Consider the following 21,762-nt stretch of genomic DNA (forward strand, 5'->3'; position numbering starts at 1 on the left):
GTCCTAAAGGCAAGCTGCCAAAAGCCACAAAGCTGTTAGAAAGCTAGGAGTATTCTTGCTCACAGTTTTCCCTCTGGAGAAATACAGGGCATTAGGCTTTTTAAAGGCTATTCATGTGGAATCATTAACAGACCAGAGCACATTAAATATGAGAAGCTCACACTGGTGTGACCACACTGTCACACGAGTGTCGGAAGATTAATACTAGAGTTGAAGTACTCATCAGAAAGGAGATCTGTTAGTGGCTAATTCTTTACAATCCAATGAAATCCATACCAAATAGCATGCCATTGCTCCTCTTAGATTTCATGTGCTTTAGCCTACATGCTTTGGGCTAAGCTGTCATTTCTTTTGTAGCTTTGAATCCCAAGGGCAAGCTTCCAGATCTGGTTTTATGAACCTCCTATTGGAATGTAATTTTTCAGTCCAGTACTAAAATAAATGTCTTGGAACCATATCCTCAAATTCTCCCAAGCTGTTTCAGCTGCTTTTCTGGTGCTGCTCCCTAGAATACATCAGGCCCTGCTTGGCATTTTTATGGTGACATGTGCAGAAAGGCACATCTCACCAAAAAAACTCTTTAATGTTGTCAGGGATTTTCTTAACGTTGCCTCCACCGATAAGCCTGAGCCTGAGACCATCTTCCTACCATCACAGGCCAACACATAATGATGCTGCATTCACAAAACTATCAAGGTCTATCTTAAAATAGTTTGATAGTTTGCCAACATTACTCTTTTGGGAGTCTTTCCCAAACTGTGACCTCTGCTGGTTAGAAACCTCTTTAGCATTTTGAATGCAAAATTATTTTTTGAGCAGGAGGCCATGTTTGATTGAATATCTCTTCTAGAGGCCTTAGGTTGCATGTTGTAATTTTATTCCATCACTGTTTCTCAAGTTTAGACAAGAAAATTCTTAATTCTTGTTAAAAAAGGAAACTCAAGAGTCTCATAACCCTGTGTTATACCCATATACCGTACAACATGAATTAATTCTAATCAAGTAATTCAGATCAATTTTTTATTGTCTTTATTTTAAGCAATTATTAGAGTCCGTAGGCTTTATGTGTGCTTTTTTGTTGGTGGTTCTTTTGTGAAGGTACACAGTTGAAATGTATGACCGTATTTGGTTTGTTTATATCGATGACAAATGTAAAGGACGTATGGAGTCAGTTCTTCTGCATGAATGGCGATTTTTTGAGTTGTTTAATGAAGAGTGTATTTGAGTTGATCACAGACCGATAGACGACCTGGAGAAGGAGAAGCAAGCCAGCCAAAACTCAGTGTCATTCTGTAAGAAAAAATATAAGAGAACTTCGTATCGAGTAGGAATGGATGAAGTGGTGGTGCAGCAGTGAAGGAATTAGTTTTCTCTGTGATCAAGGAAAGACAACATACAAATCCTTTTAAATAAAAGCACAGAAGAGGGCCTACCTCTTATATCAGTTTTGCTCTTTGAACTGCTGCACCTTGCAGTTCTAAGCTTTGAGCTTGCTGCTTGATCTGAAGTGGAGCAGGTCAGTCTTTTCATTAACAGAAACTACTTAACTTTACACTTAAATTAAGATTTTGTTTTGTTTACTTACAGCAATGACAGATGGGTATGGATAGGAATGAATAAGAGGAGTCCGGATTCTTTGGGAACCTGGCAGTGGAGCGATGATAAACCTGTAAGTTAAGTTCTAACCAGGAAATGTCACATCCTGATATTTTCATCTTTGATTGAGTTGAAAATAAATTGGTAAATATTTTAAGTTAAATATGGCAGATGTTACGACGACTGAATTATTCAGAAGATTCTGCATTTAGGAAAGAGCTACCATCCAGGTAGAATTCCTAATAAAACATATGCTTATAACATTAATTGGATTTCTGTCTCTTACTATATTGCTGATAAACTATTTTAATGTAAGATAGAGGAATATTGTAATAAAGGCCTAAAAAATGATGAAGAAAACAAAATGTCTTCAAGGCACAGTTGAGGCTGAGGTTTATCAGTTTGTCTCCATGGTAAGTTAGACTTCTCTAGAAATATCTCCTTCGCTGTAATTGATTTATTTGCCTAAAATTGTTAGTTCAGCTTTCTCTGTAAAAACAGGGATGCAAACTCAAAGCTCTTTGATCCAATGAGTGTATGTTAACATATATATGTTATAGGTATCACAGCAAAAGTGTTGCTGAAGTAATGATTCTTTCATCCTGTCCCTCCTGTAGGTAACTAGTGTTATTATGCCCCTCGATTATCTGGAAGATGAGTATGACACAAGAGACTGTGCTGCTCTGAAGGTTAGTTTTAAGGTTTAAAACAACAGTATGTATATTTATACATAAAAGCACTTGGAAAAAATACCTTGGTCAGTGCTTGGTCAGTGATATATATTGAATTTTATGTGTTTGCTGAAATGTTTTCCTAACTAAGCATAGTAAAAATTTGCTAGTGTTTCCTTTGGGAATCTTCACCTGTTACCAGTTTTTCTCTGTTAAAACAATTTTTACGAATCAAGTGCTGAGATAAGAGTAACCTTCCCTAAGACTTTCTTAGCTTCCACTAAAATATTTTAATAACAAAACTATTATATACTGCATAATTCCAGGCTGTATAGCTCTTGTGTACTACGCATTACACTAAGTGTGGAGACAAAAACAGAAGAGCAAATGGCACTCTACAAGTAACTTTTTAAAATAGACATGATTTTTTTTGACATGGAAGTAAATTACTAGAACGATTGAAACGAAGTAGGATTAAGTAGTTAGGATAGAGTATCTGTAATTTTTTTTTGTTATTTATTGAAGGAAAGGACATTTGCATCCTTTCGCTTCTGTTCACAGCTGTTCCCCTCATCCTCCTCTCCAAGAGCTATGACCCCAGGCTGAGAAGCTGCTTTCTTCAATATTAAGTTAATAAATATTTTAGACAAAAGGAGAGTACTTTGAAGGAGATATTGTGACTTTATTCATACCTACAGTATCCTCTCTCCACTGCTCATTACTTAGACATGTGCTTTTTCAGCAAATGCAAAATTCTCCTATTGGAGAGATTAGCAAGGGTGAATTGAGATTTTAAGCTTGATTACAAGAGAAATAATGCTAAGTAAGAAAGATTGTTTCTGTTTCATTTTGGATAGTTTTTTTTTCTGTAACAATGAGAATCCTTTGGGGCAACAGGCTGTCACAGGTCATTCAATAATAAGTAAAGATGAGACCCAATAATAAGTAAAGATGAGACATAGACTGTGCTGAAATACTTGGTTGCAGAGGTCTGTACTATGTCGGTTTAATTTCTTGTTCTTACTTTTAAACAGACATTTCAGTTTTCACGGAGATCGTTTTGGAGATACTATTTCCATGAGGGCAGAGAACTGGAATTTTACCTGAAGCCTTTTGATTGCGAGGCAAAACTTGAATGGGTCTGCCAGATAACAAAAGGTAGACTGCATCTGCTTCTGTTTATTCATATAAAAATGTTTGTTGATGTGCTCTTGTTTCTTACTCTTATTTCAATGTTAACAGTTCTTGTGGTGTAAAATCATACAAATCTGCAAATGAGGCTTGAGGAATGCTTTGGTTCTGGCTGACTGAGAGCAGGCCAGCATGTTTGATGTGTTGTTATTTAACTGAAAACGGATGATATGGGAAGTGCAGCAGTGAAATCTGATCAGGAGCTAGGATTAGGAGCATCAGGTTTTTCTTTTCTTTTTCTTTTCTATGCTTCTTTGAGGAAAAGAGGTGTGTCTTTGGGCAGTAATGCTTTATCATTTCCTCTCTGACCTGGTGCAAGTCAGTGCATGAGGCTTGCCTGTGTCAGATGATACAGACACGTTTAAAATATTCAAAAACGAAAGTATCAGAAAATGACCGTGAGGATGGTGTATTCCGTACCACTGCTCCCATGTTCCTTCTTGATCTGACAGGATGCTGCATGAAGAGAGAACTATCTTTTCATGTGCACAGATCCTCTGTTTGTAGGTCTTTGTTTTGGTGAGCTGGTATATGTCACTAAGTTACAACATCTATAGGCTTTACTCAGTCTTTTTTAGTGATAAATGCAAATAAATGCATTGCAGACACCTCAGAAACACAGTCTGCTTTGTGCTGATCTGAATTAGCCCTTACTCTTCTGGTGAAATTGGTCTTCTGTATTTCACTTGCACTTTAAAAGCCTTTATGGGGCATGAAGACTTCTTGTTCTGGGGAAATATGGATATACATGTACTGTGTCTTTTGTCTAGGACAAAAATAAATAAAATCTGTAAGACAAGGGCATCAAAACTCCCATTACGTTTGCATCATCCAGTTTTAAACTGTTGAACCTGTATATAATTTCCTGTCTCTTTCCATCGTTCAAATAGAGGAGAATCAGTACCAACCTTCACCCTTCTTTCTTATTTGTGACTACATTAGAAAATGTGCTTGAAATGACTGGTCCTTTTTCTTCTGAACAGGCAGCACTCCAAAGACACCCGAATGGTATATACCAGGTAAACAGACTTTTGCATATTCTTCCATTATTTGTATGTAGTTCTTAGTGCTATCTATATTTCATTACTGTTTTGCTATATTGCCATATAATACCATTTTGATATTAGTGAAGGTCATGACTTTCAGAGAAAGCTCAGAGCACAAGAATGTTTGCTCTTCCCAATGTCCAACTGTTTTTTTTTAAAATTAGATTTAGAAAAAGAAAGAATATTTTTTCCTCAGGATTGGTTCTTCACGTATATGATATTTCTTCCACATAGATGAAATTGGAATTCATGGAGCCCCACTCGTTGTTGATGGAGCAGAGCTGTGGTTTGTACCAGATAAAAACCTGAGCTTCCAAGAAGCTGTCTTCTACTGTCAGAAAAATGATAGCGAGTTGGCCTCTGTGGAATCTTACCCAAAACTCAGGACAATACTATCTCAAATAGAAAAGGTAAGGAGGTGTAATCTAGCAGATATTTTTCATTAATAGATGACAATGTTTTTCCTTAAATTCTTTTTTTCTCTGCCCTATGGAACTTAATGACTCTTAATTGTATATTAAAACATGAGTTGAAAGAAAAAGATTATTAGTCTTGTAACTTTTTGAATGTAAATGTAACCTTAATAACAGGAAAGAAATCTTCTGAAAGAAAATAGTATAATGGGATCAACTTGTAAATATCCCCTGGTCAGCAAATACTTCACTACCCATTGTCCCAGTTCTTAATTTTGTGTGTGGGATAAGAAGTCTCTATCTTTTTTCCTTTTTTTTTTCTTTTTTTGTGGGTGCATGTGTTTTTGTTGTTGGTTTTGGTCTGATGAGAGAATTTAATTAGAAATGCGTGATGGTTAGATGGTTTCTACAGAATACTGTCTGTGGTGTTTGCAGCATGCAAGTATGTTCTGCTAAGGAATCTTACCAAAAAAAAAAGTGATGTTTCAGCACCTCAGTTACTACCTTTCTTTAGTACTACTGCTTGTGAGAATTCACTGCTTCCTGAAATTAGCAGCCTTCAAGCTCTCTTCGTGAGATTTCTCCTGACCACATCTGCTGACTGTTGCTTTTCTCCCTGGAGAAGAGAGCTGAATTCTTTGACCCACTGAATCCTTGGGCTTTTCATTCGTTGTTGGGCATTTTGTTGGGAGAGCAGGATTGTTCTGAGGAAGGAAGGAAAGTCTTGTGAATCCATGTTAGCTTTGGGGAACATGCAGCTGTGTCCTGGCTGTCTGGTAGTGCTGCTATGGACTTTGCAGGGCTGCATATTTAGCATGAGTTTAAAGTAGCACTGAAAGATTTCCTGCAGCTTGATCCCAGTCAGAATGGGGACTTTTTCTAGTAGATGCAAGGAGAGTTTTTCCTAGTTAGGTGCAAGGGTCCATTTGCTTGGCATATCAATCTCCAACTGTATCCTTTCCCATTACTGAAGAAGAAGAATTCCTGCATACATGAAAGACCATTTAAAATCAAAAGGAGTTTTGTTATTGATTTATCCCTGGTAAAGTGTGTAAATCTATCCTTATAAAATCCAGAGTTTTGTTATTTCTTTTTTCTTTTTTTCCACAGTTATCGAACAGTGAACAGAAGTGGTGGCTGAAATTTATTGATTATGGCTACAGCTATCATTCACCGTATGTAGAATAATTGTGGGGTGCCCTACTGTGAGCTTCTTTTGATGTCCTTTCTGGGCATATAATTAAGTAGAATAGTTTCTAAAGGAAAATGCTTAATGGTCAAATATGTAGAGCTCACTTCTTTTGTATTATCATTAAGATAAATAACTTTAAGCTCAAAAGAAAACAACATAGTTCAGTGATGTTTTCGTCTTCCTTTTGTTTCCATGAACCCAACTCATAACCTTGCCATTCCATATTTAGATCATAAAATAGATAGGGCAAGAAAAAGAGTAATAGAACTGTGTATTTGGCTCCTGCCCATTATCCTCACTTGTCCTGATGGCATGCTAGCAATCGCAGCATGGTTAATTAAGGAATAAATTCTTACCTTACGCATTTCTGAGGCACATTAAATTTAGATATGGCACGTGTCTACCAAATCCATTAGCTAGTCCAGTTTCCTTCTGTGATGTACCTTCCAGTATTATAGGGTGTCTCCTAGAAACAATTAATAGCCCAAAATTTTATAAGCAGTGGTTCTGTTTTTATTAGAATTTTCACTTGAAGATCATATTAGGTTGGAGATTGACTCTGCCATGTTTTATCCAGTTTACAGTTATTTCCACGCTTCCATGATCGACTCCTGAGGGACTGTTGGTATGTCTCTAGAAAGAGCTGGTATAGAGGTAATTTTTTTTTCCTCTCCATTTTTATTATATTAAGAGTAATAAACATTCCTATTCTTAATCAGTTTATATTGCTGAAAAAAAAATGTTACCCCAGTCCACAAGGAGAAAAACAATTCCTCTTATTTATTATCACTTCCACTTTAGAGCCGAGTTTCCCCATTTTTCTGTTGTATACTAGTGTCTTGTTGACTTTTTTCATTCCTATTAGTCAGAAAATAATTTTCACTAGATAGACAAGCCAGTTGTGTATGGAAGGATGTAAAACATTGCAGACCAGATTTTGTATATATGGATGTTAAAGGCATAGGATTTTTTCTTTTTTTTTTTCATAAGTAAGCATTAGATTACATAAACTTCCTGCCAAAATGCAACATTAGTCTTCCAGTTCAAATTTCGCATTTCATGCTTTGTATCTATCAGTATCTGATGTAAATCATTTATATTTGTCTCTTATTCTGATGTTACTTTTAGTGCTTTATATCGTGTAATATTTCACTGGATCTGCACTTAAAAGAATTTGATCCTTTTCATTACCCTCTTTCATGACCTCTTTATTGGTCTCTGTCATATCATGTCAAGTACATATAGGAATTAGATCATGATGGTCATACACTAACTTTTTTAAAACTTGTATTTCTGCAGACTACCCAGTTAACTGCAATATGAAATTGCCTTTCATTTGTGAAAAAAATAATGCCTCCTTGCTGGAAAAGCACGATCCCAGTTACCGCCCAGTCGGAGGAGATTGTCCTAAAGATTGGCTTCGTTTTCGGGACAAGGTAAGGACATAATACAGAGTAATCACCATCACTTATTTTTCATAACCTAATAGGTTGGAGGTGAGGAGGTAGCTCCTGTGATCTGGAGGTAGCTCCTGTGATCAGGAATCTACTGCAAGGTTGCCTGTGAAAATGATGTGCAGTGATTAAAATCATCTGGTGTACTTCTGTCCCTTACTTAGGACTGAAAGGTTTTTAATTTCAAACAAGTAATTCTCAGGTATTTTATCTTCACTCTCCTAAGAACTTTGGCTGTTGTCTAATCAGGCTCTGCTTTGAAGGATTAGAAAGGAAGCTGATGAGACTCCTATGACAGAAGCATCTTCATTCACTCTCTGAGTAATCATTAGGCAGTCAGCAAGCTGGCAGACATCCTGCTTCCTAAGTCGCCTTAAGGACTTAACTGAATAATTGGAAGCAGCTTTTAAGGTTGAACCAATAGACATTCGAAGCCATACTGTAAGAAAGACATATTGTAGAAAACCTTAGTAGTGTATTTCAAGAGTCATTTAAATCCAGAGTAAGACTGTGATCCCTTTTATGTGGCCTGTCACATCAATTGTGTACATTATCCTTGTGCAAATGATTTAGTTATTTCAAATTTATTTCATATAATTGCAAAAAAATAACTTCAGGTTTCCTATGTAATTTCTCTCAAAAGGTAATGTATTACAGTGCAGATTCAAGGTCCAACCCAGCCTGACTTGAGAGTTATGGTCATAAGTATTCTCAGTATTCAAACAGAATGTGATCCTTATATGGTTGATTAAAATCATAAGGCTTTTTTATAATTATTTTAAGACCCTTTTCCTATGAGCTGTATTTTGGGAAGCAAAGATAAGATGAAAAACAATTTCATTATGTTTATTTTGCAGTGTTTTCTAAAGATGAATCCCAAATCTCTAACGTTTAATGCAGCTAATGAAAAATGTGTAACTTATGGAGGCTCTCTTCCATCGATCTCAAATCAAGCTGAGCAAGGTATGTTGATGGATTGGGAGCATGTTCAATGTGAAGCTTCTCTCCCAAATTCATTATAGCTCTGCTGCCTAAGTATTTCAGCATAAAATCACTTGGTTATCTGCAGGCCTACTAGGAGAGTTCTGAAAAGCCAAAACCACTGAAAACACATTGCCTAGTGTTGTTCTGACCTCTAGAAACATTAAAGCAGAAATGCTAGCAGCAAATATTTCATCCATTTCAGTGAATAGCTTTTTTTTTTTTATGGCCTTACCTGTTACAAAAAGAAGGAACTGTAAAACTTTGTTTTAAGATTGAGGATAGAAAGGTCGATGGGTGAAGAATTCCCTCCCATGCTTTGCAAGTTTAAACATATCTGAGGTTGTAGGTTTTGCGCTGTGACAATCGCCCAGAAGCTGCTCCCAAGGTAAGCTCAGCTGTGTGTTGGAACAAGACTACAAGCAAAAAAATCTCTGCAGCGTGCAGGACCCTCCATGTCTAAGCATGCTGAGTAGCTTATTTTGCCCATCTGTCTAAACAGGTCTACTGTAAACTGCCCAGGAGAGGATTAGGAGGGTGTAAAGCAGGGGGACTGCAAAAATACAAAAGAGTTTGTGCTCCCCTCAGGGTCTCTCTTGGGTTTTATATAAAGGTAGACATTGAGGTGAATGCAGTTAGGGAAAAATATGTTTGCACTGGCTGCAAGTAGGATTCAGCAGTAACTCCTGCTGAATGAGACAGCTGTATTTGAATTTGTGTTTGGGTGGACAACTAATAGTTGTCTGCAGATATAACTGAAATAGCTTGGCTGCATTCCACCATGTGAGCCACACTTTACTTTCTTTTTAAGCAAACCTCTTTTTAAGAGGTTTCTTGCTAGATGAAGAACCTCTTTACCTCTTGCTTCTAGAAAGACGACAAGGGAGCTACTAGTGTAGAGGCAGGCAGCAGCTAAATGGCAATTTGTTACTGCTGTCATGGGAGATGAATAGGACTGTAACCGTACAGGTAGATACATGTCCCGAGTGATCTGGGACTCTTTTAAAGATTGCAGAAGCATAACGCTCCAAAGTATTACTTAGCAGGACCTTTTATCCTGTTTTGTGGAGGTAGTTTTGTTTGTTCTTGCTTCCCTCCCTGAACCCCCAATGTAGTAAAAGCCGCTTGCGTAGGAAACTAAGGCAGAGTCATCAAAGTGTGTTCCAGTTTATAAGCTGTTTCTGCTCTTCCCAGTGTACAGCAAAGGTGGCTAGCTTCAATATGTAAATCTCAATGGGTTTGTCTAGTTTAGAAAAATGGGCTGAGGCTAATCTGGCATGTGGCTGAGAGTTGAGACATGTCGGCAGTAGCTAATTACATAGCCTCAATTTGTCTTCCTACTGTAGACAAGCTTCGTGGATGTCTCTGCTCACCAGAGATTTACTGAAACCTCTCATTTCTTGACAGAATATTCACTAGAGGGGACTGATTTAGGCTTTTCCTGCCTGAATTTTTTCCCAGCTAAGTATGACTTTCTTTGTCCTTTCCCGCCTTCCTTTACTGGTAGGTGGGAAGGAGAGAAAGATGAGAGATAAAACTTTATCAGTTCAGAGAAGCTTGGAGGGAACCCTTTTGTTATCTCTATGGGGAAAGAATAGAAAATCTTAAAGATCTGTGGAAAAGCAGCATCTGAAATTTGGAATGCGGTGCAAGGAGAAAGTAGAGAGTAACGAACCAAGACAGAAACAAGTTAAGTTCACTGCCTGCTCCTCATCTGCAAATTTAGAGGACACGGTCTGTACCTTTCAGATAAAAGATGATAGCACTCTTCTTGTTGGTTATGGAGGGAGGAGGATGATTATACAAATAGTTTGTGTTATTTATGTTTTTTTGAGATGTTTGGTATGGTTTTCTGTACCATAATGTGTATATATTTATTGTGCTGCCCGACAGATTTTATAACAACCTTGCTTACTGATATGCCAAAGGATGTTTGGATTGGGTTGCAGTTCTTGTTCAGCACGAGGGAGAACAAGTGGATAGACGGGAGTAGACTGTTGTATAGTAACTTTCACCCGCTCCTGACAGGAAGATTAAGGAAAATTCCATTGGATGTAAGTTCTGATTTTTGGACTTCTTTTGGATATTGTGTATAAAGCTTGGAATATTGACTGCATCAAAAGAAGAGAGACATAATAAAAATGCAGAATACAGAATACTGTTACTCAAATAGTCATCTTAATTGGCAAATACATGACTGACTGACGGAATTCTGTTTACTCTTAATTGCATAACATCTCCAAATGCTATGAGGGGTGAGAGAAAAACAAAAACAACTCTTTAATGGCTTTCTTGGAATTTCTATTTGTAATTTAAGACTCTATAAAAATTCTCATCAAAAAGTTGCCGTCACTAATTCTCGGTTCAGTTGCATGTAGTGCGCATCTGCAAGCTATTATACATTAGTATTTTGCTGGCTGCTTTACCCAAGGTGAAGCATAATAAATTTAATGGAATCACAACCATAAACAAGATTTATTGCAAGTGGTGAATAGTTTAATTTAATGTTCTTTCCCTGTATTTAATTTGAGAATTCTTTCTGAGTCCAAACACCTGGCAGTGGTTGTAAAATAGGTAAGCCGTGTTGCACCATTCCTTTGGAAACTGCTTAAACAAGTTCAGACAGATCAGGTTCTCTTAGCCCTGTGTTTCTTTCACCTTTTCCACGTCACTATTGTTTATATCTTATTTGAGTCTGATGAGCATAATTCTGGTTTTCAGCTTTTTGATGAAGAGTTTAACAATCAGTGTGGTGTAATCCTCAATGATCCCAAATCACAGTATGTTGGAACATGGAACTTCACTGCCTGTGCTGACAAGCACTTTCTGGGTATATGCCAGCGGCCAATAGGTAAGTCTGAAGAGTCAAAATAAATCAGAGCCACGCTCTGCTGTTAACATTCTTGTGCCATGTAAATTGATGCAGTTGAAGAGCGAGGGTCTCGCAGTGACGGAGCAGGTATGTTGGAGGAGCACTGTGTGCAGGATGCTCTGGGGCAAATTTATTTAGTCTCCACTTCTTATTTTCATAGCCCAGATCTAAATCCACAGAGGAAATGGATCTTTCCAAGACACTCTGTCAATATGGTTTCAGTGGAGCCATGCTTTTGTTTGCAGAGACTCTAGTATTTTGTGGATGTCGTGTACATCAAGAGGTGGGACAAATTATTCCCTTCACCACTTCAGAAGACTGAGAGAGAAAAGCACTAGGAAGGGATCTCTGAATGTTTTCATCCTACCTAAACATCTGTAAATTTTAGCACTTTCAAAATACAAGGCAGTATTGTGAACCCTCTAGTTGAAATCAGCCTGCCCCGAGCAAACCTTGAGAGCGTGCATGGAGAGGGGTGATTTGCAGTGACGCGGCTTTTCCTGGCGTTGTGCAGAATCAAGTCCATCGGCATAAATATGGCTTGCTTTATTTGAACTAAAAATAATGTTCTGGTATAACCTGATAGATTGGTCACCACTGATTACTGGAATCTGATCAAACACATAAAGCTACTCTGAGCCTTAATTACAGCTGTAGGTTAGCATTCAGCACAGCCACTTTTGAATATGTACCTCTTATTTAAATCATCCTTTTAAACAACTCATGCTATCTTCTGGAAAAACAGGTGTGCAAAAGAAACTCCAAAGAAAATATAAATCTTCCTTTGTCAAATAGGCAAAGTGATTTTTTTTCCCCCTTGTGTTCTCCTTTAGTTCATTACCAAATACTTTTGAAACTCAAAAGTGTCCAGATTTGAAGTCTAGATGGAAGAAGTGTAGCCAGTTTAAAACAAGCTTAATAAAAGGTTAGTAGCACATCTGTGTCAGTGTTTTTCTGGAGTGAACACTTCTTTCTAACCCATAGAGCTAGAAGGTGAAATGAGAAAGGTTTCTGGACTGCCAGAGAGTGTGTGCCCTATTACAGACTGGCTTTATATGACAGTATTGATGCCATCTTTTTTTTTTTTGAGGGAACCCTAGGATGATTCAAGCTTCCAGGAGGTTGCAGGTACAGCTGTGAGATCAGACTTGCCTAAGGCTTTTTTCTAGGGGAGAAGACAATGTGGATTCCTTGGGAATCTCAATATGATTGTGATTAGCACAACTTCTTGAGACAGCATCAGCAATTATATCTCCTTTCTTTCAGAAACAGGCACTTTTCTTACTAATGTGTTTCTAGTTTGTTACCCGTTCATATGTGATGACACTCTCGGTTCTGTGATTCGTTTTTGAAGCTCTTCTGTCAGGGAAAGCATTTGTCTGCTGATCCCAGTCACTTCAAAAAATGTTTCAGTATTGCCACTTTTCTGATTTTTTTGAAACTTGTAAATCCTGCATAAATACCAGATCAATATATTTCCGTGTTACTCTGTTTTGTAAAATAACCAGGCCAGCCTAAAACCAGCCATTTGTATCTTGCTATTCTTACAGCAACACCTTTTTTCCTTCTTTCCTGGTAAGCTTTTTCCTGCTTGAGATACACCTTGAATGGTTTTCTGCCTTTTGGAGACCCAACTTCAGTTTGCATATAAAATTTTGGGGCTTATGAATAGGTTTTGACATTCAGAAATGCCTGCATCTTTTCTTAAATGCAGTTGTCAAGCATCACTGTGTTGTATGAGTTCAGCAGGATGCTGATCACTGTGGGTAACAATCAGCTAATTATATAAAATCTACCTTGAGTGGAAGTGAAATTCATCATTTGGGTACTAATCACTAAGCATGTTTGGATGCAAACCTCCACGTCCATTATTCACATGGACAGCTGCACCTAATAACAGTCTCACATAGTTCTGAGAACATCTGCATATGCAAGGTTGTGGCCTGTTAGATTTACATAAATGTAAATCCACAGAACTCTTAATATTATATAGTAATTAGTTAAAGCTAGGAAATCTTAAGAATATGTAAGCCCAAGTTCTTATGCAAAAACGTGTATGTAAAAATGAGCTGCAAATGATTCTATTTTTCTTCTGTATATTTTCTGTCCAAAGTGTCAAAGATATATTTACTGCTATCATCATTAGCATATTTTACTGTCTAAGAAAATATTTTTAATGTTTGTTGTTAGGAGGAAATTCAAGTAAGTTTTTGTGTCCATTACAAAGAAATTTATTCCAATCTCTAACCATCTACTAACTGGATTTCTTGATTAGATATCGGAACCACTGGTAACAAGACAGAACAAGTTCTTAATGAAACAGTGACTTATCAGAATATTCAATACTTGGTAATTCTGAAGAATTTGTCCTGGAACGATGCAATGTCTGCGTGCATAAGTAACAAAATGCAACTGGTTAGCATCACAGATCAGTTCCAGCAGGCTTTCCTCGCTGTTCAGGCTGCCCTTCATAATTATCCGCTGTGGATTGGACTCTTCAGCAGAGATGTAAGTTTTATTTTTTTTCCCCTTCGGACTGTGTCTTACAATAATATTTAGAGTTGTGTGCAATAGAGGTATCAACAACACAATGAAAATTTAAAATTTAAAATCTAGGATAACGAAGACTTGTTTCCTTTGCCATCTATTTTCCTTTAATGAAAACTATCTGGAAGGTTTCGAGATTGGGATACTAAATCTTCAGTTCTACAAGTTATATGCTTAGTTGTTGGATTCCACTGGAAAAATTGATGAAGAACTTACATATTTATAGGATCATGGGATGGAGGGATATCTTGTAGGGTAGTACACTATATATTACTGAATATATCTGTCTCTCCTGTTAGTGAAATAGTGCTGCCATTTTAATATTACAGAGTATTACTGTAAAAAGGTAACCATATTTTTTTTTTTTTATGACAGTGGTGTTTGTTTCTTTTTATGACAGTGGTGTTTGTTTCTTTTTCCTTTAGTTTTGTCTTTAGAAAAGTCACTGCAGTAGTTTGCTACTTTGTCTGTATTAGCCAGAGGCCCTCTTGGATATCTTCAGTGTGGACCGATAGCTTTCTCAACTGTTAAATCCTTTTAAATCCTCCTTAGCTTGCAAGAAGAAAGAAGTTAATTAGGTTTGAAAATGACTTACCTATAAGAATAGTGGTTCTCACTTGGCATCCGTGGTGTTATGATCTTGCTTTGTCAGTAATGGGCTAGTTAGTATTCTAGGCAAAGCAGGAAAGAAAAAAAGTTAAGAAATGCTCATGCATTATGGAGAATATTTTTGTAAAGGAAATAGGTATTTAATCGTAAGGAAGATGAGAAGACCAGGGCACCTTTTCCCCCTTCTCTATTGACTCTTTAAATGAATAGCAGATGATTAATTTTGCAGTATATAACTCTGACACGCACTAGCTGTTCACTGTTGCAACACTTTGTTATTTGGGCACAATTAAAAAGTCACATGAAAGGAAATTATAATGAAACTGGTCAACAGAACTTGTTATTCCAGTACTGGAATCGCAGACACAAAAGAAAGATAGAAGATAAATAAAATTACAAAGGTGGAGGGGGATTTCCCAAAGAAAACTTTTATATCTAAAATAAGATGGCACGCTTGTTATATGTAGGGTTTTTGTTATTCCTGCTGTATCCTCCAGGGCAGGAACACATTTGATTTATAAAATCAGTTAAGTATTTAACAGATTACTTTCAACCCACTGGAGTGGAGAAACAGACACGAGGCCTTATTGGCAGATATCATCAGTTTTCCAAGCACAGATAATTACACCCCGTACTGATTTGCAGGTGCAAGTGCTAATAGTTTGGACATCTCATTGCTAGGCCACCCTTAACAAGCATAGTAGGGCGACAGCAACATTTGATCATTTGCCATCAGCTTCAGCTGACTCATTTTCACAAATGCAAAACACGAAAACAAAACAAAACAAAAAAAACCACAAAGCTTGTTCTATGGTAAAGAGCTGATTGGATCTGATCGGGTTGTGGGAGTAGTGGAACGCCTACAGTTCTCACCAGAGACGCTGTGGACTCCAGCCACTTGGCACCTTCTAGCCAATGTAAATATATTATCCTGTGGTTTGCTGCACCAATATTGTTCAGTGTGTAAACTGCTCATCTGTTTTACAATGCTAGGGTGGAAAACATTATGGCTGGTTGGATGGGAAACACGTTAGTTTCAGTCGATGGTCTGAAGATGATGAAGAAATGAATGAAGAATGTGTGTTTTTGGATATTGATGGTTTCTGGAAAACTTCGGACTGTGCCTCTGAAAATCGAGGGGCTATTTGCTATTTGCCAGAAAGTATGTATCCTAACATACTCTTGACAATATTTAGGAAAGTTGCATTGTCTTACTATGAAGCATATTTTGAGTATTACAGATTATAATTCTAAAATGGCAACATTCAGTTTTTGGGTTTCTCTGAAACAGATTGGTTTGCAAACTGAGGGTAGGGAAGTAGGGGGTGAGTTGAACATAGTCATAGAGATTAATCTACAGGTTACTTAGAACTAAATCCAGGATGGGTACTTGGGGACAAACTCATATTGTCAACTGATTGCACCTTTGCACTGTTTCCATGAGTTGTGTACTCATTAGTACACATGTTGTGTACTAATCTCCCCCTGTTGCACAGTGATTAAGATTCAGCCTCTGTACTCTTTACGTCTTTATACTGGAACTTTCCACAATTCCTTCAGCTATTGAAGCCCATACAGGGTGGGAGATAAGTGACTACATGGAGGAGAAAGATGGCCTGTAGGCACTGGTTTGAAAGGTACAGACTGAAATCTTCATCAGCTTCCTATAGACCATGCTAAGTATATACCTAATAGCAAGGCAGCTAGGGAATGGGCAGTTTTGGGGAAGATACATACGTGGCACAAGCCCTTTCTGAAAAATATAAGCAAAGGTCACTTTGAATGACAAATCACATCAGGAGGGACTCTTCACCATGAGGCTATTCAGGGTTTATTGGCGTGAGGATGCAGTTAAGGCCACTGCTGTATGTTCTGAGCACAAAGATGTAAGATTGTGATTGCCACTCTCAATGAAGCTTGCAGTGTGACCAACTACAGGAAGAGTGTTTCTTACGTCTTAAGGGTTAGATAAAGTCACAAAACAGGGATGTCTCCCTAGTATGGAGTAGCCCTTGTTTATTATGATGGCCTACCTTCATACAAGAGTCAATAAGAGCTTTTAGTTACTAGTTTGTGCTTCCTGGCATTTTTATCTCAAGGATTTTATTCCTAAACCGACATAACAGTTGTGTGTCTATATTCCCTCCACAATGCTTACTGCACTTTGTTCAAAAATACCTCTGCCCTGCGAAAATTGAAATCACTAACATATATCACATGTTTAGGAGGTGACACTTAAGTTTCAGTAAGTTACATCTTTACAGTCTTTTTTAATGCTATGTGAAAAATGTGCCATGGAGTGTAACCTCAAGTGTTTTATAATCATGTCCTGAATGTCTTCTTTCCCTTTCTTAGAGAAGCCCGAAAAAGAACCAGTTACGCAAGTTAAATGCCCACATAAGATTAAAAATACACCCTGGATATCATTTAGAAACAACTGCTACACTTTTACAATAACAAAGAATAGGTGGCGAGAACTGAAGTCCCAGGAAGCTCACCATTTATGCAAGAAAATGAGTACGTACTTCTTTATATTATAGGCTATTCATAGATGCATTTATGGTTAGTTTTAGATCTGAATTGCTGTGTTACAACAAGAACTCAGTGAGAGCGGTAAGGAGCTTGTAGCATTTGGAAATGCACTTCCTGATGCTATTTTACCTTCACAATACTCCGGTAAAAATTGCCAAAGCATCTATAGGAGAGCTTGAGAAAGGGATAACTAGGAATTACTGATTCCTGAAAATATCATAAATGTGTGTTTTTGTTTAACACCTACCAAGTTTAAATAGTTTGGGTGACAATTATCTACATAGCAATGGTCTGGTTTTAGAGTCGCATCTACTTAGTGTTTTTTCTTCCCTTACTGTGTAAACAAATTAGGTGGCCTAAGAATAGTCTGATTGAGAGAAGCAGAAAATGTGAGTTTGAAGGCAAGTAATTTTTGGTTTTGTATTTATCTGAGCAGACCCAGAAGCATTTGTTCTGAGTGTTCGAGATGAAGAAGAAAATACCTTTGTTACTGAGCAGCTCCGCACCTTCAGTGGCCTGGCTATGTGGGTCTGGCTGGGTGTGATTTATGACAACAGTGGTAAGTTGCAAGTCCTTACGTGGACTAGAAGAAAAGTTTGCAGCATTAAGTGCATGTTTCTTGCATGCTTCAGAATACAACCAAAGACAAAATGATAAAAGCTTTATCTTTGTATTGATCTTCTAGAGGGAAAACAACTGGATTTTTTTTTATTTGGTATTTAGACTCGGTATATTCTGTTTAGTCTAGGTTTGATTTCCCTAGAAAGCGGGATTTAAAAGAGACTGGATGACTAATGCTGACAAATTTAGCATTGTATATGGAAAAGAATTACAGAAATTCAGAGCACCGCTGCAATTTTTCCAGAGTCACTTAATGTCATGACTCTGTTAAAAGTTAAATAACTTTTTGTACACAGTGTCAATGTTTTGCTCAATGAAGAATATTTTCCACAGATAATGTTCTGAAATGGTATGATGAAACTCATCTGACCTACAATAACTGGCGCCTGGGAAGACCTAACATAAAGAGAAACAGTTTTTTTGCTGGTGTAAATCTTGATGGTTTCTGGGATATCTATAATTATTCTCAAAGTTGGCAAGCTCATCACTATAATGTGTACAGCATTCTCGCGTGTAAAATCGAGAGAGGTAAGTAGTAGAATAGGTAAGTGCCGAGTATGGTGTGTGGAGTGAGGAACATCATAGTTGGGACCTGGTCCAGGATGCAAGGCTTTGCTTTTGCTCCCAGTGGAAGCTGTAGCACAGCTGTCCATGACTCTGGCATGGACTCTAGTGGGTGGAGGGTCTAATATTCTTTCCAGTCATGCTGGATGCATTTGCTGTATTAGTCCAACTGCTCAATCTGTTTAAAGTATCAAAAGGCAGCTTACGTGGCAGAAGTAGTTTCTCCTGAACACTAATGCTTGAGTTACAGTATTAAAGATGGATTACAACATATTCCTTATGTTCTTAATAATGAAATGCACACAGTTTACTCTTACCCTCTGAAATAGGGCCCCAGCAACACAAGCCTCCACTGCCTGAGTCTATTCTACATGGAAACAGCACTTACAGGATCCTTCAGAAAAAGCTAACGTGGTACGAGGCACTGAGAGAGTGCAAGCACAAGGGGAGTGATTTAGCAAGTGTGCACAGCGAATCACAGCAGCTGTTTCTTGAAGATATTGTCAGGCGGGATGGCTTCCCTCTGTGGCTTGGACTCTCAATCCATGATGTAAGTATTACTGTTGATAACCTCGTAGCTTATAATAATTATTGTAATTCACTACCCAGAATATTAAATACTTTCTGGATTTTTTCCAGATTCTTGGATGCTCTATTATTTGTAGTACATTGTTCACTTTTTTATCCCCCCTACAGCATGTTAGAAAGTATATAAGGTATATTAAAATTTAAAATAAGTACCCTTCAGTAATTTTTCTAAATAGTTGAAATCTTAAAATAAGAGGTGTGAGAGGGGCTGTGGATTTTCCATACATACCTTTGCCACCTCTGCCCATTCTTTGATTGGAATGGGACCCCCCACACAACCTGCATGTCACTGTTGTACATTTGCAGCAGTGCATCTAAAGTAAGAGCTATTGCTGCAAGTGCTGGCTGCAATTGCTGCAACTGGCCAGCTTCATTCAGTGCAGCTATCCCTGCAGGTTAGCAGTTTGCAACGTAGCTAATACCATTCTTAACATGCCCTAAGCTTAAGATGTCACAGCCTCTCAGTTCCCACAGATAACCAGAGCTTCTACATCAGCTATTCTTGGAAAATGCTAACCATGCTGTACACTGATTCCATGTGGATTTGGATAACACATAGTCAATGTGTTTCTTAATGCAGCACCACATACCTTGCTACATAAACTACTAAGGACTGTATGCTTTGTTGTAAAAATTGTGGGGTTTGTTTTTTTTAATTAGGGAAGTAAAGCTAATTTTGAATGGTCAGATGGAAGTGACTTTGACTACTATCCTTGGGAATTAGAAAACTCAAACACTACCGAAAACTGTGTTCTGCTGAATACAAGAGGATCTTGGAACCGTACAAAATGTACAAGTGTTGCTGAAGGTGCCATTTGCTATACTTCTACCAACAGTAAGTATTATCTCTTTAAAATATTTTCCGTAATTTTTCATGTATTTATCTTCATATGTTCTATATAGAACTGAAAAGCGAGGTCAAAAGACATGCAGGTTCTCCTAAAAGCAGTCCGTAATGAAAAGACTTGCTTTTTCTTCTCATTTTGCTTCCTACTTCTGCCTTTACTGTTTACAAGTAAAAGGGGAGCCTAAACTGGGAAATGATTGGCCTACCTGTATGAAAAGGAATAATAAAACGAGCATATTTCTATTAATAATTATTATTTTATCCTGTGGGCAGATGAACTTGCCCTCAATTCACAGTCCAGCCATTCTGTTGGTCTGATGATAGCCTGGTCACTTTTTGGTCACCTGTGACACAAATGTAAACTCTTAATATCTTTTCTGCATCAAAATTCTGTATCAAACCAAACTTGAAACTCCTTGAAAGCAAAAAAAGAGTCCCAAATTCCCCTTAGTTCATCTGTTATGCATAAAGGAGGAATATATATTAATTGTCATGTGTGAATAGTTGGTAGGACGTACAGTTCTTGTTAGTATTTATTTTTCGTTACTACAACAAAGAGACAATGCACAAACTCCTGCTGCAGAAACGGTATCAAATATCTCTATCTTTGCAGAGATACAATTACAGCCACAGCAAGGGAGCACAGCCCCAGGATGCCCACACCTCAGTGGATCTCTGCAGTGGATACAGTATAAGGATCACTGCTATGCCTTCGACATGGCCTTCTACAACTTCTCCGTGTATAACGTGGAAGATGCTAAACGAGTCTGCCACAAACTGAGTACGTTCACACTTTATCACGTAACAAGTTGTCATTAGTCCATTCTTCCAGAAAAAATAAAACACGTAGCACGCACAAGCCTACACTGCTTATAGTTCAGCGTTTATGCTGCTTTAACTTAGGAAAATGTCTAGTGGCAAGCTTTATCTCAACTTTCTGTGATGATCTGATCAAGGGTTTTGATAAAATTCCACAATGTTTTGACAGTTTAACTGGGCAAACAGTTGCGAGTGAAATGCAGATAGCCATTGACAGAGGAGTTAGAAGTTTAGAAAGATTAAGAAGTTTTTAGAAGTGGATTTAGAAGTTTAGCTTAGAGAAAACTATTTTATTTGTATACAGTTAACTTCAATATAGTTAGTCCTGTTAGTTGTGTATTCGTACGATACCTTGGCACTAGCTGTTTCCCGGGAGATTCCCATCAAGTAGTTTAAAGCAAACAACCTTAATGACTTTATCCATACAATATCCATAAAAGTAAAAAATTTTCTGTCCAACTGGAGGATTTTATGTTGTCTTTGATAAGTGGGATTTTACTGTGAAAGGTGGTGTTAAGCAGGATCACATACTACACCTTGTGTCACCTGCTTAGCTTAGAAACTAGTGAATGTCTTTTTTCATTGAATTATCTATCTTATGATGTAAAGTTGAACTATGTAGGATGAATTAAAGGAAAGGAAAAAATAGCCTCAGTTCTTGATGCAGAATTATCTGAAATTGTCATGTATAATATTAGCCTGTGTTCTTGGGGAAGTTTATCTCTCTTGCAGCAGAAATTCCCCCTAGAAGCCCATAGCAGCAGAACTTGTCCTTGTTTCTATGTGTAACATTGCTCTTGCGGAATTTTTAGAAAACACAGTTAATGTCTAAGCACAATGAAAAAAATCTGTAAAGTTACAATTTTAACTCATTTTCTTTTCCTCTTAGGTCCTTCAGCAACCCTTCTGACTATAGCAAACGCTGAGGAGAACATGTTTGTCAGCAAACACATACGAGAAAATGATCTAATCACTAGGAAAGTGTGGCTTGGTCTGGCTCAGAGCTCTAGGGGTAAGCAGTAGCATCCCTGTGTGAACATGAGTGTTTTGTATGGTAAATGAAAAGGCAGAGAACCTCAAATAAGAATACTGTTTTGTAACATTAATAGCCTTGCCTTTGGATTAAGTATTTCCTGGTAGCCACACTTGAGATAAACAGGGGTCTTGAAAATAATTTTCCCCGACACTGATGCCACATAGTTCTACTGCAAATGCTGCC

General features: G+C 37.6%; 1 protein-coding gene across 2 annotated transcripts in view; it reads left to right on the top strand.

Moving 5' to 3' along the window:
• Positions 1–21,762, top strand: part of LY75 (lymphocyte antigen 75) — a 39,588-nt gene that overhangs the window by 14,601 nt on the left and 3,225 nt on the right. For both annotated transcript variants that reach the window (XM_026053340.1, XM_026053415.1), the window contains exons 13-32: positions 1,588–1,669; positions 2,214–2,285; positions 3,302–3,425; positions 4,442–4,477; positions 4,739–4,914; positions 6,028–6,092; positions 6,687–6,763; positions 7,409–7,545; positions 8,421–8,526; positions 10,438–10,598; positions 11,266–11,395; positions 13,692–13,924; positions 15,566–15,734; positions 16,928–17,089; positions 17,541–17,663; positions 18,059–18,253; positions 18,619–18,839; positions 19,538–19,712; positions 20,338–20,505; positions 21,433–21,555. In XM_026053340.1, the coding sequence (XP_025909125.1) occupies positions 1,588–1,669; positions 2,214–2,285; positions 3,302–3,425; positions 4,442–4,477; positions 4,739–4,914; positions 6,028–6,092; positions 6,687–6,763; positions 7,409–7,545; positions 8,421–8,526; positions 10,438–10,598; positions 11,266–11,395; positions 13,692–13,924; positions 15,566–15,734; positions 16,928–17,089; positions 17,541–17,663; positions 18,059–18,253; positions 18,619–18,839; positions 19,538–19,712; positions 20,338–20,505; positions 21,433–21,555 (2,735 nt within the window). The remainder of the gene's footprint in view (positions 1–1,587; positions 1,670–2,213; positions 2,286–3,301; positions 3,426–4,441; positions 4,478–4,738; positions 4,915–6,027; positions 6,093–6,686; positions 6,764–7,408; positions 7,546–8,420; positions 8,527–10,437; positions 10,599–11,265; positions 11,396–13,691; positions 13,925–15,565; positions 15,735–16,927; positions 17,090–17,540; positions 17,664–18,058; positions 18,254–18,618; positions 18,840–19,537; positions 19,713–20,337; positions 20,506–21,432; positions 21,556–21,762) is intronic.

Source organism: Nothoprocta perdicaria, unplaced genomic scaffold (genome assembly GCF_003342845.1).
Source record: "Nothoprocta perdicaria isolate Ctin4 unplaced genomic scaffold, notPer1 scaffold_0, whole genome shotgun sequence".
In the NCBI taxonomy this organism is placed as follows: domain Eukaryota; kingdom Metazoa; phylum Chordata; class Aves; order Tinamiformes; family Tinamidae; genus Nothoprocta; species Nothoprocta perdicaria.